This window comes from Hypanus sabinus, chromosome 24 (genome assembly GCF_030144855.1).
Source record: "Hypanus sabinus isolate sHypSab1 chromosome 24, sHypSab1.hap1, whole genome shotgun sequence".
NCBI lineage: Eukaryota > Metazoa > Chordata > Chondrichthyes > Myliobatiformes > Dasyatidae > Hypanus > Hypanus sabinus.
Genome location: NC_082729.1, coordinates 11709852 through 11721375, shown reverse-complemented (window position 1 = coordinate 11721375; position 11524 = coordinate 11709852). Strand labels below are relative to the sequence as shown.

At 47.1% G+C, this 11524-nt stretch overlaps 1 protein-coding gene across 2 annotated transcripts in view; it reads right to left on the bottom strand.

The window, feature by feature from the left end:
• Positions 1-1981: 1981 nt before the first annotated feature.
• Positions 1982-11524, bottom strand: part of luzp1 (leucine zipper protein 1) — a 174626-nt gene continuing 165083 nt past the window's right edge. For both annotated transcript variants that reach the window (XM_059949263.1, XM_059949265.1), the window contains exon 4: positions 1982-10083. In XM_059949263.1, coding sequence (XP_059805246.1) covers positions 10045-10083 — 39 coding nt within the window. In that variant the 3' untranslated portion in view covers positions 1982-10044. The remainder of the gene's footprint in view (positions 10084-11524) is intronic.

Below are 11524 nucleotides of genomic sequence, written 5' to 3'. Positions count from 1 at the left end.
TGACTTCCCATGACGCTCAGTGTTACATCTCGGTGGAATGAGTCTCTGGCTGAATGTACTCCTGTGCCTAACCAGTACATTATGGAGTGGATGGGAGACATTGTCCAAGATGGCATGCAACTTGGACGGCATCCACTTTTCAGACACCACCGTCAGAGAGTCCAGTTCCACCCCCACAACATCACTGGCCTTATGAATGAGTTTGTTGATTCTGTTGGTGTCTGCTACCCTCAGCCTGCTGCCCCAGCACACAACAACAAACATGATAGCACTGGCCACCACAGACTCGTAGAACATCCTCAGCATCATCCGGCAGATGTTAAAGGACCTCAGACTCCTCAGGAAATAGAGACAGCTCTGACCCTTCTTGTAGACAGCCTCAATGTTCTTTGACCAGTCCAGTTTATTGTCCATTCGTATCCCCAGGTATCTGTAATCCACCATCATGTCCACACTGACCCCTTGGATGGTTACCGGTGCCTTAGCCCTCCTCAGGTCCACCACCAGCTCCTTAGTCTTTTTCACATTAAGCTGCAGATGATTCTGCTCGTACCATGTGACAAAGTTTCCCACTGTAGCCCTGTACTCAGCCTCATCTCCCTTGCTGATGCATCCAACTATGGCAGAGTCACCAGAAAACTTCTGAAGTTGGCAAGACCCTGTGTTGTAGTTGAAGTCCGAGGTGTAGATGGTGAAGAGAAAGGGAGACAGGACAGTCCCCTGTGGAGCCCCAGTGCTGCTGACCACTCTGTCTGACACACAGTGTTGCAAGCGTACATACTGTGGTCTGCCAGTCAGGTAATCAATAATCCATGACACCAGGGAAGCATCCACCTGCATCACTGTCAGCTTCTCACCCAGCAGAGCAGGGCGGATGGTGTTGAATGCACTGGAGAAGTCAAAAAACATGACCCTTGCAGTGCTAGAGCCAAACCTTGAGTAGTTGGACTGATCTGGGTGGGTACAGGAGTTGGGATGTTATGCCGAGGATGTCACTGACTCACCACCTCTTGCACCGCTGGGGTTGAGGGGTTGCTGGGGCAACGTGGCTTGAAGGGCCTTCCATCGCCAACTAAATAAACGAGCCGAGCAGTGTCGCAGCACCGATCATGCACTCAATGCCAGTGAGACCAAAGAGCTGACTGTGGACTTTAGAAAGGGCAAGCTGAGGGAACACAAACCAATCCTCATAGAGGGATCAGAAGCGGAGAGAGCGAGCAATCTCAATTGCCTGGGTGTCAATATCTTTGAGGATCTAACCTGGACCCAATAGATCGATGCATCTGTAAAGAGGGCATGACGGTGCCTATATTGCATTAGAAGTTTGAGGAGATTTGATATGTCACCTAAAACACTGGAAAAGTCTACAGATGTACAGTGGCTGCAATTCATTATCTGGTAGGGGTGGGGAGTCTGCAGAAAATTAGTCAGCTCCGTTGTATCCAGGACATCTTCAAGCAGCGGTGCTTCTAAAATTCCAATATTAAGGATCCCCACCATCCAGGACATGCCCCCTTCTCATTGCTACCATCAGGAAGGAGGTACAGGAGCCTGAAGGCACACACTCAGTGATTCAGGAACAACTTCTTCCCCTCTGCCAAATGATTTCTGAATGGACATTGAATCCATGAACACTACTTCACTACTTTTTTAATTTCTATTTTTGCACTACTTATTTAACTATTATATATATGCACTTACTGTAATTCACAGATTTTTTCTATATTATGTATTGCATTTTATTGCTGCTGCTGAGTTAACAAATTTCATGACATATGCTGGTGATAGTGAACTTGATTCTTAAATAAAATCATTCTTTCCCAATATATTCCCACATGCCAACATATTCCCACACTGCACACACCCTTCAACCCACCCCCTCTGTCACAAGCCCTATATTATGTCCCTCCGCCCACCATTGACCGTACACTAACCATTGCGCAATTATTGAACCGGGAAGTAAGCACACCGCACCTTATGATTAATATATATATTTTAATTGTTTAGCGGACAGTTTAAATTTAGGAGCAATACATGCAGAAATCTCCACAGAAGGGGAAAATCAGATAAACATGCGTTGAACACAACCGATAAGCGGCTTTCTACCTTCTGACTGAAGCTCTTGCAGTGTTGCAGAATAGACCGGTGCAGTTTTGATATTGCAAGCTGTTTAAAATACCTTAGAATTTGCATTTTACCAAATAAATAATGTTCTTGAAACTACTTTGTTACATATCTTTTTGTTACACTTGCATTTTTTAAAAAATCTATTAAAACTGCTGCTTAAAAAAAATCCTTTACATCAAGCCAATCGGTGGCTATGTGCGTCTAGGCAATTAACAGGCTGAAGCTTTGCTGAGGGTGAACGCCGTTGAAGTACCAGTCCTAGTTTGCTCCGGGATTACACCGCGTCTGCCGCGGAGCGGATAAATCCGTTTAACAAGACCTATTAATTCGTTAACTAAAATGGATGGCGGAGGCAAGCAAGAAGAGGGAGCGGTGTAATATCAGGCCTACGTGAATTAAGGCTGTAATGCTATCGTAATTTCCTCTTAAAATATTGTTTTGATATATAATGGTACATTTTATAATGACTCTGTAAATGTGGCTCACAGGAACGAGCGTTGTGCAAGTTTTATTCTACAGGAGCGAACCTTGGCAGCACTGCGGGGAGGGGTGGGGTGGGGGGGCGCCTGAAGTGCGAGAAACGCACCCGAACTATTGACACTGAATCGCACCTTCCACAAAAGTCTTTAGACTCTGCTCCGAGTTGTCACTCCAGCGGGGTACTGCATCAGTGCGGCACTGTGTGGCCCGAACCCCAACCCTGAGGATACTGCACGCCTCCTAAGTCATCTCCAGCACGGATTCTTTGGCCCTTTTTACTGCAAAGGCATTGGGTGGATCTCATTGGAGAATTCCATTCAACGTAGCTTAACTCAGATAAACCGAGGCCACCAGTGACATCGATTCTAAGTCGAGGAGGGAAGCTAGGATCGTCTGCTGAGGGACTCGAGTCACTGAGGTCTGGAGGAGTGGACTACGCTATGGACAGGGCATACCAAACGCTGGGGGAGCTCCGCAGGCCAGGTAGCATCTACGGTAAAGAGTAGACAGTCGACATACTGGGCTGAGAAGGAAGGGGGGAAGATGCCGGAATAAATAAAAAGGTGGAGGAGGGGAAGGAGGATAGCTGGAAGGTGAAAGGTGAAGACAGGTGAGTGGGAAAGATCAAGGGCGGGAGAAGGAAGAATCTGGTAGGAGAGGAGAGTGGACCATAGGAGAAAGGGAGGAGGAGCAGTAATAGGCAGGCGGAAAGAGGTAAAAGATCAGGGTGGGAAATAGAGGAAGGGGAGGGGGGTTTATTCACCAGGAGGAAAAATCGATACCCATGCCGTCAGGTTGGAGGGTACCCAGACGGACTATGAGGTCTTACTCCTCCACCCTGAGGGTGGCCTCATCTTAACGCAAGAGGAAGGCATGGATCGACACATCGGAATGGGAATTGAAATGTTTGGCCACCGGGTAGAATGCTTGAGGGATCTTGAAGCTTTCGCAAAGAGGCAAAGGGCAGAAGCTCAAGAGCGGGTTGAACTGGAGAGAGGGCCCAAGCGCGTGGATTGATTGAAAAGCAAATGACTTAAGGGAGAAGTTCAAAATTTGCTCAGCAGGAGCAAGAGTGTCAGCCAGTAATTGCAATCCACTCCTGATGTTCAGTTGACTGTAATGGAGTTGGATACTGGTTGGAGAGCGCAACAAAGAGCTGTCACACTCATGCCTCTCAGCAAAGACAAGTTTATAGACAATAGGTGCGGAAGTAGAAGATTCGGCCCTTTGAGCCTGCACCGCCATTTTGAGATCATGGCTGATCATCTACTATCAATACCCGGTTCCTGCCGTGTCCCCATATCCCTTGATTCCCCTATCCATAAGATACCTATCTAGCTCCTTCTTGAAAGCATCCAGAGAATTGGCCTCCACTGCCTTCCGAGGCAGTGCATTCCAGACCCCCACAACTCTCTGGGAGGTTTCTCCTCATTTGTATAGGAGAGCTGTGTGACTCATTGCTGGTACTTCCCATCCACTTCCAGTTACCCTGCAAAGACACCACTAAAAAGCCTCAATTCCTATCAGAGCAAAATCAGGAAGGCAAAAGGCTCTCAAGAGGGCGGGTCTCTTTCCAAAGCTACGATCTAATGGGACAAGCAAGTTCGTATTCAAAATGTAAAGGGGTATATTGAGCTTGGCAAATTGATAGGCTCCGCCAGTAGTATCACACTTGTAGCTTTCAACAAGGCCATGTTCGCAAGTCAACCCGACTGCCTGAAGAAAAAAACATTTCTCGCTTGGCACACGTGTAATTTGACAGGTTCCCAATTGAAGGACGTGGATGTACTTTTCGATTGATGTGAGTAGTCTTGTAAGGCACAGATAATGAAGGGCATGAAGTACTGATTTGACTCAGACCTTCTGGATTAAGTTTTAACCTCTGCCCCCCCCCCCCCCCCCAGTGTTCTGGGGCACTTTCTAGCTTCCAATCGTCAGCGAAGAGGTGATGTTTGAGAGGTACTGTCAATATCTCAGCCTACGCTGTTTCCTGTTGAATTAACACAGTGGTCTGCCCTTTCTAAACCCTGAGGCTTTGGCATTTCTCTGTGGTGAAAGTTGAAAGTGTGGAAGATTCTTGGTGATGCACATAAGATCGTGGAAGGATTCTCCAGGTCAGGCAGCATCTGTGGCGGGAAATAAATAGTGACTGTTAGCGGCTGCCCTCCAAGTGGAGGACAAACTTGTCGTGGGGTTTGGAGGCTTGCGGGCCTCAATAAACCGGAGAGCTATGCTGGCTGGAGTTAGGGCCTTGTGCATTGGCTCTTGGTAGGGTCACCCATGCCAAACAGGTCAAAGGGTAGAGGTCAGACTAAGAGTGATCCACCGGTCCTCCAGGTTTGGGGGGTTCAGTTCAGGCTAACAACCCGGACTGGTCAAACAAAATTGTTACGGAAACAGCAATGGAGAATCCTTCTACACCTGAGTGCGATGGCATTCCTGAGTCTCCACCCAGGACTTGCATGACTGACAGTAGTGAAAACCGAGCTACTGACATGGTAAAGGAAGCCAGAGATGGAGGACCTTCATCACAACGCTAAACGCCAGCAGCGTAACGGGCAGCAGATAGGTAGGCTCTGGGGCTAAAACATCGACTGTTTATTTCTCTCTATAGGTGTTGCCTGACTGGCTGAGCTCCTCCCCCTCGGGACTATAGGTGAGCTGCAGCGCACAGGACGTTGTACACTTACTCACGCCCCCCCCCCCCCCCGACGATAAAAACTACCATGAGGAAAACGTCGGCTGTTCTTAATGTGCAAAATCTGCCAGGCACTTGGTGGCGTAAGGATGGAAAGTGAGGCGTTGAAAGGGAACCTGAGGGAAGGCTTCACTCAGAGGCTGGAAATGCAGTGCAGGTGGTGGATGCGATTTCAATGTTCAAGGAAGTTTGGATAGGTACGTAGATGGCGGGGGAGGGGGACTGTCTGGGTACAGGTCAATGGGTGTTGGCTGTTTAGATGGTTTGGCATGGATGAGATGGGCCGAAGGGCCTGTTTCTGTGCTGTAGTTTTCAATTTTCTATTTCCCATGATTTTTTTTATCTGGGGTTTTAATCATAATCAGCATTATTGTGTTAAACAGACCTATCTAGTGGATCCAACTCATTAACTCAGCAGAGAATGGGTTGGAACCATTGCTCAAGGCAGCTACCATGTCTGTTATTGCAGGATATACTTACAGATTTGACCCTCTTCCTCTAAAATGACACTGGAGCATAGCTGTAATTTCATGTTAGCAGAATCAGAAGGATAATATTGCAAGGGATGATTCGAAGGTGGAGGGGGGAGTGAGCTGGGATAAAGAGCTGTGTATGAGTGATTAAGATGGCTGATTTACGAGAGGCTGAAGGACGGACACCTAGCCCTTCACCTTTACCACCCATCGGGTCCCAGCTGCTTACTTCAACTCTGCCACTCCCACCCACTGCCCTTCCCTCACCTGGTTTCACCAATCACCCAACAGCTTGTACTCCCATCACCACCTGCTCATTCTGACTTCTGCACCATTACTTTCCAGATCAGATGAAGGGTCTCGGTCCAGAGACATCGACCATCTGTTCCCCACCCTATGACCCCGTCGTGAGAGGTGGGAACGGGCAAGGCCACCCAGCAGGGCTCTGGTGAACCAGTGGATTGTAGAAGCTTTGGATTCCAGCTATGCCATTGACTTTGGATGATGAAGATGGGAGGTCATCACTCTGCTCCACTGGGAGCTAAGGGACAAGAAGCATGTGTCGTCTGAACGGCTGACCAAGTTCCTCCTGCATTTTGTATGTGTGTGTGTGTTGCTCAAGATTTCCAGCATCTGCAGAACTCCCTGTGTGTTTTATAATATTTAATGCGATACAGTGCAGAATAAGCCCTTTGAGCCGCACCTCCCAGCTGCCCTCAATTTAACCCTAGCCTAATCACAGAACAATTTACAATGACCGATTAACCTACCAACTGGTAAGGGTTTGTATTGTGGGGGGAAACCCACGCAGTCACGGGGAGATCGCACAAACTCCACAGAGGCCGCAGCGGGAATTGAACCCGTGTCACCGGTACCGCTGACCACCACACCACTGTGCCACTGAGGATGGAAGGGACTACAACTAGAGGCCTCGGGTTACGGGCGAAAGGTGACTTAAGGGGAACCTCTGCGCTCATCGATGGCGCAAGTGAACAGAAGTGGCGGATGCAGCTTCAATTGCGTCGTTTATGTATGTGGGTGGGGGGGGGTATGGCGGACTCCGGCCCAGGTGCGAGTCAGTGGGACTCCAGTGCCAGATAGGTCGAAGGGTCTGTTCATGTGCTGTCGTTCTCATTGACTTAATTTGTGTACTATTCTGTAGATATTAGGTACGAATCTGGCATCAGTAGTGGGAATACTGGCAAATCTTTGCGTTAGCTGAAGGAGGGTATTCAGGAACAATAGACAATAGACAATAGTTGCAGAAGTAGACCATTCGGCCCTTCGAGCCTGCACCACCATTTTGAGATCATGGCTGATCATCAATACCCGGTTCCTGCCTTGCCCCCATATCCCTTGATTCCCCTATCCACAAGATACCTATCTAGCTCCTTCTTGAAAGCACCCAGAGAATTGGCCTCCACTGCCTTCCGAGGCAGTGCATTCCAGACCTCCACAACTCTCTGGGAGAAGAAGTTTTTCCTTAACTCTGTCCTAAATGACCTACCCCTTATTCTCAAACCATGCCCTCTGGTACTGGACTCTCCCAGCATCTGGAACATATTTCCTGCCTCTATCTTGTCCAATCCCTTAATAATCTTAAATGTTTCAATCAGATCCCCTCTCAATCTCCTTAATAAGTATACCGTTTTGGATACTGTTGGTGGGGATGTCCTACCAGGAACAAGTTGCAGTGGTCCTGTCTCTGGCACTGAGGTTGGACCCTCGACTAGGAAGGGGAGGAGGAAAGAGAAGAGAGCGGTAGTGATAGGGGATTTTATAGTCAGGGGAGTGGATAGGAGATTTTGTGGGGAAGATCGGGAGTCTCGGATGGTATGTTGCTTCCCTGGTGCTGGGGTCCAGGACATCTCAGATCGGGTGCAGGTTATTCTCGAGAGGGAGGGCGAGAATCCAGATGTCTACAGACCCCAGGTTGGGGACCCCTGTGCTAAGGGAAGTCTAGCCTACTTCGAACAGCCTGGTTCTGCAGCCACCGTGACCAACTCGCTCCCCCGGTTCAAATCCAAACCCGGGGTACGGATTTTGGATGAGTTGCATAAAGTGGTGGACTAAAGCCTTATCCTGGGGGGGTGGGGGGGGGGGGAGAAGCATAATTACTTGGAAGTACACCTTTTTGCCTCGCTGCTTGAACACTGAAGTGAGAAACTCAGGTTGCTGGGGTTAAACGGATGCCACGTTTACACCAGCCTCTTGTTTTGGTGTGCTTTATCAAGAGGGAGCTGAAAGCAGAATGCTTATCCAGTGCCGGTCCTTGTCTAGACCATGCCTCCTCCCAGCCGGAGGAGGAACAGGCACCGAGATAGAGATAGGATGCAGACGAGGGTGTGAGTGTGGTGAGAGCTGAACAGCAAACGGGAGACAGGCGGCAGGCAACACTTATCTTGGTACGGAATGGCAAATGGAAAGACAAATGGTAGGCAATACTTATTTTGACATGGAGAGACAGAGTTACACAGGCAAACCCCGGTACTGACATAAAACTTAGAAAACACAATCCTAAGCGGCCGGGAACTTGAATGACCACACTGGCTGATACAACGATCTGGCGATGAGTGGATGCAAAGCCGGGATATTTATGCTGCAGGTCTAGATGACAATCAGGTGTGTCACAATCAAAGGGAATTAGGAGAAAATGGGGAATTAACGGAATAATGACAGAAGAAGACACAAGTGCTATGAATCATAAACACGAGGCTCTGCAGATGCTGGAAATCCAGGGCAACTCAGAAGGGGAGGGGAATAAACATCCAACATTTTGGGCTGAAACCTCTCGTCCAAACTCCACCACGGATGGTTCCAAGCCTGGCTACAAAAGGAGGGTTGGGCATGGGACCAGCTACCCCCATCCCAGAAAAACCCAGAGCCACAGAAACATCAGCCGCAGCTCCAAAGACCTCATCCCTGGGAGAGGAAGAGAAAAAAATAACCCCAGGAAGGTGGGCTACACCCGGTGACAGCGTGAGAGACTGGCCGGCACAGAGGACTCTGGAGAGCTGTTGTTGGTAGCCCGTGCAGCAGTAGGGAGGGTTCTGCCTGACCTGCTGAGTTCCTCCAGCATCTTGCATGTGTTACACAAGTGCTACAGTGGATTTAACAGACGCCTGAAGTACTTGCCACTTGGTGCTTTATCTGTACCCCCTGATATTCACAGCTTCTCTTTCCTCAGCAAATCGCACTGCGATTTCAGGCTGTTCAGTGCTGGACACGGTTTAAGCGAGGTTAAGCCTTACTAAGTGACGCCCTACCTTTCCCATCTCCTGCACAGGAGCGGGGCATACGTAACAATGTACAATACTGGGAAAGAGCACTGAGTTTGATGCAGCTGGACTAAGGAACGACCAGGAAGGAGAAAGTTAGATGACAAATGGTTACCTTCAGATGCAAAGCAGCGAGGCTCTGTATTCAATTAGCTCACTGTAAGAACGACACATGAAAGCAGAAGCAAGAATATCCTCGGGAATGAGAGGAACAGAATTATTTCAGGTGCTACGAACAACGTGGAGTGCCTGAATCCCTGATAGCTTCAGGATTCTTGCCAGAAGCCATTCCAACTTCCTCCCGTGACATACGTGCAACAAACTGGCGACTGGGGTTCTCTTGCATATTCTCTTTTACCGAGTCACTCCTGGTTCTTTTTTTTTAAAAAAAACTTTCTTTTTAAAATCTTTTTTTTTCCTCTGTTAAAAGAAAACTTTCACCAAATACAAAGAACGATTATATACACACACTGGCTGCTTATCCAGAACACTGATATACACTGGAAATTTTATACTTACTGAGCTTCTTCAGACTTTCAAATAAGATTTGCAGATTTGTACAGCTTTCACCTAGGGAAGTAACTAATAATGACTGCACTAGCTTTGAACTTGCCTCTATTGCAACTATCTGGATTTCCTGATTCTTCCCCTCTCCCAGAATGAATGGCACAGATTGAAGTGTCCTTCTGCACAAAGGCACGGTGAATTCATCACAGTCTCTGTCTTTGGCTCATTCTGTGCCAGTGGAAGGGGGGGGGGGGGCACCTCTCCTTCCCCTGAGTTGAATAATTGCGATTGTTTTCCCTGTCTACTGCAAGCAGCTGTTAGAATTTCTTCTGAACACGATCGTCTCTAGAAAAATATAGGTGTAATATGATTCACAGAGTATACAGGATGAAAATGAACCCTATACTGCAGAAGCTTGTGCAGTGCCTTATCGACACAAAAAAAAACTGCAGTGCGATTTTGAAAATCGATATCAGAAGCTTCACCGTCTCGAGGTCATCTTTATCTGGGAGAGGATACCCTGAAAAGTCAAAAGGGATCAGCGTTAGTATGCAAGATGTAATCAACATTCCCTCCAATTTTTCTTTGCACCAGCGCGGACCAACCATTGCTCCGAGCAGGAAACTTTTACGAGACCTGAAAACCACGCGGCATTTTAAACCCTTTTTTTTGGGTCATTTTTACTCTAACAATTTTTAAAATTCAAAAATTATTATTAGATGGTGATTTTTCTTTTGAAAGATTACTTACCAACAAAAGTCAGAATATAGAACTCCTCACGTCAAGTAAACACAAACCACAACTCACAACAAAGCGACCAATATCAGACAGTCAAAACAACTAATAGGCGCAGTGGCAAAAGCAAAATGTTTTGACTAGATGGCACCGGCATTCAGCAGGCTGACGGTTTATTAATAATGAGCTACCGACTTCCATTCTGTGTTTATTGTTACAATTTGTTATGGTGTTGTAACTTGAAACACTGACAATGTAAAAATGTTGGAGCTCTAAAATGTTTGAAAGCACAGGTTGGATAATTTATGTCTTATATTCAATAAAACAATTAATTACTGGGTATTTCATAACCATAAAATACAGGAGTAGAATTAGGTCACTTGGCCCATCGTCTGCTCCACCTTCATCATGGCTGATCCATTGTCCTCTCGACCCCAATCTCCTTCCTTCTCCCTATAACCCTTCATGCCCTGACTAACCATAAACCTATCAATCTCTATCTTAAATATACCCAGTGACTTGGCCTTCACAGATGCCTGTCGCAATGAATTCCACAGATTCACCACTCTCTGACTAAAAATATTCTTCCTCTTCTCCATTCTAAATGGATGTCGATCTATTCTGAGGCTGTCCTTGGGTTTTAGACTCCCCCACTGTATGATACATCCTCTCCACATCCACTGCATCGAAGCCTTTCAATATTCGATGTGCTTCAATGAAACCCCCCTCATTCTTCTGAATTCCAGTGAGTATAGGCCCAGGGCCATCAAACACTACTCATACGATAAGCATTCCGATCTCGGAATAATTTTCCGTGAACCTCCTTTGAACCCTCTCCAATGTCAGCACATCCTTTCTTAGATAAGGGGCCCAAAACTGCTCACAATTCTCCAAGTGAGGACTCACCAGTGCTTTATAAAGCTGCAACATTACAGCTTTGCTTTTATATTCTAATCCCCACAAAATGAAAGTCAACATTGCATTTGCCTTCCCCAGCACTAACTCAACCTGCAAATGAAACTTTAATATGCACGAGGACTCTCAAGTCACTTTGCACCTCAGATTTTTGAATTTTCTGGGACCCCTGCTCTTGTAATTTTTATGAATGTCTTACAGTACAGTGCGAATGTCCCAGGCACACATGTATAGCTAGGGTACTGTAGTGATTTTGTGTATTGCACTGTACTGCTGCCAAAACAAAAACTAATTTCATGACATATGTGAGT